The 4205-nt window shown below is 32.9% G+C and overlaps 1 protein-coding gene across 1 annotated transcript; it reads right to left on the reverse strand.

Annotated features, from left to right (window-relative positions):
- Positions 1–391: 391 nt before the first annotated feature.
- Positions 392–3547, reverse strand: LOC112796348 (outer envelope pore protein 16-2, chloroplastic). The gene is made up of 7 exons (XM_025838763.2): positions 3175–3547; positions 2958–3009; positions 2361–2450; positions 1807–1838; positions 1622–1655; positions 1117–1184; positions 392–661 (listed from the first exon to the last, which is right to left on the reverse strand). The coding sequence occupies exons 1-7, from the start codon at positions 3310–3312 to the stop codon at positions 518–520; spliced, it is 558 nt and encodes a 185-aa protein (XP_025694548.1). The 5' UTR covers positions 3313–3547; the 3' UTR covers positions 392–517.
- Between the last annotated feature and the right edge of the window lie 658 nt (positions 3548–4205).

A 4205-nucleotide genomic window follows, 5' to 3' on the forward strand; every position in this document is an offset into this window, starting at 1 on the left:
CCAAAGATACTAGATACTAAATTTCTTAATAAATTTGCATTGTTAACTAAAATTTTTACCAAGTATTTAACTGCAATTTATTTTTTAGATCAACCATTTACCAAAGTAATACTAAACCCCGCTTAATCCAACTAGATTTGTAAAAATCTCTGCCGAGTTTTAAATGTGCTAGCAAAATAGTTTTCTATTCGTAAAACTCAAACAAACTGGATATATATCTCTTGCTAAATGCTAAAATGCTTCAAATTCTTCATGTTTGAAGTTGTCAAGTTTAGATTTTTCTTTTAACAACTCTAGTAAATAAAAAATAATACAGTGTTATAAAAAGGAGAAGCTAATGTTTACTTAGGCAAAACCACAATGAATTGAAAAACACTTGGCAAGTAAGACATATAAATTATAATCAAAAATTAAATTTAAGAGAAAAATCATTGCAGTATGTACTAGTAACTCTAAGAATCAAGAAGGGAAAGAAGAGGGTACTAATATTAAAAACGAATGTTAACAAAACATCCACTCAGAAAATCCCAGTGAGGAGATTTGCAGCAGTGGAGATTGCAGCTCCAGTGATAGCACACTGCACAATGTGTTCATGAGATGAGTCTTCCAATGTTAGTGCAAGTGTTGCCCCAGTGACTGCTCCAGCAACTGCACTATTTTTCTGCATCAAACAGAGTAAAAATTCAACTTGCACTCTTATCTTCCACAAAACTTAAGGGTATGTTTGAGTTTTTGGTTTTGGAGGGAAAACGAGGAAGGAAGGGGCTTGATGTAAACTTGGCTCATGTTATACTCCAAACTCTTTCCTTCTGTCTTTTTTTCCTCCAAAATGAAACTAAGAGATGTATCGTATTTAGATTGAACATCACAGAGGAGAAAATGTTCTACCAGAGAAGCATCAAGTAGCTGGAACATAAAGATCATATATAATTAAAGTTCTTAGCCTAAATTGGTTTTATCTACATTTGTAATCATGATAGCGGTTATGTTATAATTACAAAAATAAATTTGGCTAATCCAACAGCAATTGTTGCTGCGATTTTGGACTTCAAGCTAATAAGAGCTGGTGGTGTTGTTCAAAGCTATGTGATAAAGAAAGAGAAAAAGAAGTATTACCCAGTCATGAGCTCCGCGAGCTTCCTTCAAGCCATATGTAAGACCTGAATATATTCCAGCAGCCAATCCTGCATTTTGCAAGATACTTTGAGGTTCATATGTTAATGTTGGGACATTTTACCCTTTAAATTTTGTAATACTAATAATTTCCAAGGATAATACTTGTATCGAGTTCCTTAAATCCTTATATCTATTTCAACAACTAATTCTCAAATCATATAGTAACATTTTGACATCTTTGTTGGAACTAGTAAAATTACCATATACATTTTTGTGAAGAGAAGTCTACATATCATCATTCTTTAATTTGAGAATGGGAAAAAAAAGATTCATGGAACTCGACCAAGTATTCTTTTTTTTTTTTTTAAGATAAGTAAAAACAATACTTAAAACGGGAAAATGCAAGTTATTATAACACAATAAAAATTATCACTAATCTAGAAAAGATCACTCAATGATATTACAGAAGTAAATGGTGTCTTGGGTTGAGGGGATATATCATTACCCCATTGTAAGGACTCTTTTCCAGTGTTCTTCACCTGAAGAAGAGAAAAGGCAATACAATCAACAAAAAAATGTACAATTTTAACTAATAGCTAACTTGTCTAAGTTTGGCACTACAAATGTTAAATTGTGGAACAATATTAAAGCCATAATAAAGTAATCTTATATATGAAGTTATAAACTCACCAGTGCCTCAAGGGACTTGCAGCTGGTTTCTCCTGAATGCACAAAACAAGAGTGTTATATTTATCAAGTTATACAACTTAAAATCAGTACAACGTTGTAGAGATTGACCATGTAACAGAATATATATGTAAGTGAAATGTTCTTTACACATCCAAACATTGTATTGTGTCCATATCTGCTCCACTAGTCACCTTTAGATTTTGATGTGGCCATGTTTCAATATCTGAACTCTTTTGTATCTTTAGATCTTAGTAGGTGTCTCATATATATCAATTTTTAGATGTTCAAATAACACATTTGGCAATGCAGTCTATATACTACACTTGTAAAATGATATTAAAGAACTAACACAACTTATTCTTTATGTTTCCAACAATATTCTCAGTTGTTTTAAAAGAGATTGAACACTAGTTCATAATTGTTAAAGAAGATTAAATATTAGTGGTGATTTGGAAGTGCAGAGCAAGCAAACCATAATGCATAAATAGATAACTACTATATATTAAAACTTTGAATTGATAGAAATCAGGTGAATTCAAGTGTGTTAGATGCACCTTTTAGACCTGAAAAACACTGCGTCTTCTTCTTCTTTGCACCTGTGATTTCTGGCGGTAAAGCCCCACCATTATTAACAACCCCGCAACCTATATGAAACCAGATCATGGACACAAAAAATGCATCATGTGGTATAACATACATCATAGATGATAAAATAAAATAAGAATTAATTTCCAACATGCCTCAACATTCTTATCTCGTTTTATTAAAAAGAAAAGAAAGACATTAATATTAATATATAATTTGCAATGATCATCCGTACATTGGCAACAAATCAGCAATGATATTTGAACCTATTATTTCATGCATATTGCATAGTATCCAAATTCTTCACCACTAAATCACTCCTAGTGGCTTAATTTACAATAATCATATATGTCACAAAAATTGAGAAAACACAACTTCAAATTAAATCAATCTAAATCAAATCACAACCAACAATAATGTAAATCATGCTACTCAAATTACCTAAGTTGAACTCTTTAATCAGAATAGAAAAAATAAGCTTTTTTTTTTTTCTAATTATGGTGTGTTAGTTAGCATGATATATTATTTTCTTCAACTGTAAACTCTTATGGCGCCCATTAATGTACCTTCAATGACCGTGAAATAAGCCTCACGCGACACAGCTTGCACTGCTCCTACCTGCAACACAGTGCATATAAGACATCATCATTCATCAACCACAAGATCCGTTATCACAATAAGAAGGAAATCCGCCATATCAGAATAATCGAAACAAGAATCAAGTAAATCAAATTGGAAATGCATGCATGCATGTAAATAAATAGAAATGGGGAAATTGAATACACCGGCGGCTTTGAGAAAGCTCTCAGCGATGCGGTTGAGAAGAGGGTGGCCGAGATCCAACATTCCCTCTTTGTCGAAGTTGCAGAGCTCATCAAGCAGAGACCGCGTCTCCAAGTTACTGCTTGTGCTAATGTTCATCTTTTCTTTCTTTCTTTCTTTCTTTCGTTAATGTAACTGCTTCGGGTGAAATGAATAAAAGAACACTACTGTGTTTGAGGGACACGTGTAGGGAGGGACACGTGGCGTATTGCAGGGAAGAGGTGGCAGGTGGAAATAACAAGGTTGATGGAGTACAACATTTCAAGCCACTAAAAAAGGAGCAATGCCTTCTTCCATTTTCACCTTACGACTCAGTCCTCTCCTCCTTCCCTCCTTATTACACAACCAAGCCCCTGCTTGTATTTTTTTTAATAGACATTAGGGTAGATTATATAACATGTAATACTTAATTATTTAGTTTAAAATATAAAATAACAATAGCTTAATAATCAAAGAACGTGTTTAAAACATATAGCGCATAATAATCATGTTTGGATTCATATGACTTGACCTTAATATACAATTAGTGAACATTTATCAATCAATACATAATATGATGTCGCTGTTACAACCTTATTCTTTCACTAAAATACCTCGGACATATTACGTAAGATTACTTTATCACAACAATGAAAATATCCAAACGGAAACAAAATATGAACCTCCCACTGCATCAAAGGAAAGGGAAAAAAAAATTCAAAAGGCTTCAGTAATCAGTTCTTGTAGCTGCATCTCCGCAAATTAAAACTCGATGGATGTTAATTAAGTCCGAATCCCGTTTTCAATGTAATATACCACTAAGAATCCGTTGATTCACATAATGAAACAGCAAAGTGAATTGTAAGGATGAAGTATACAGTGTGAGTGAGCCAGCATGAAATACTGACGGTGGATTCTATGACATTCGTCCCTTGTTTTCGTCTTCCAAAATATATATATCAAATGAATAAAGCTAGGAACCAAAAGCATATTAGCCAAAACTCAGCCAAATA

The sequence above is a fragment of the Arachis hypogaea genome, chromosome 4 (genome assembly GCF_003086295.3).
Source record: "Arachis hypogaea cultivar Tifrunner chromosome 4, arahy.Tifrunner.gnm2.J5K5, whole genome shotgun sequence".
NCBI lineage: Eukaryota > Viridiplantae > Streptophyta > Magnoliopsida > Fabales > Fabaceae > Arachis > Arachis hypogaea.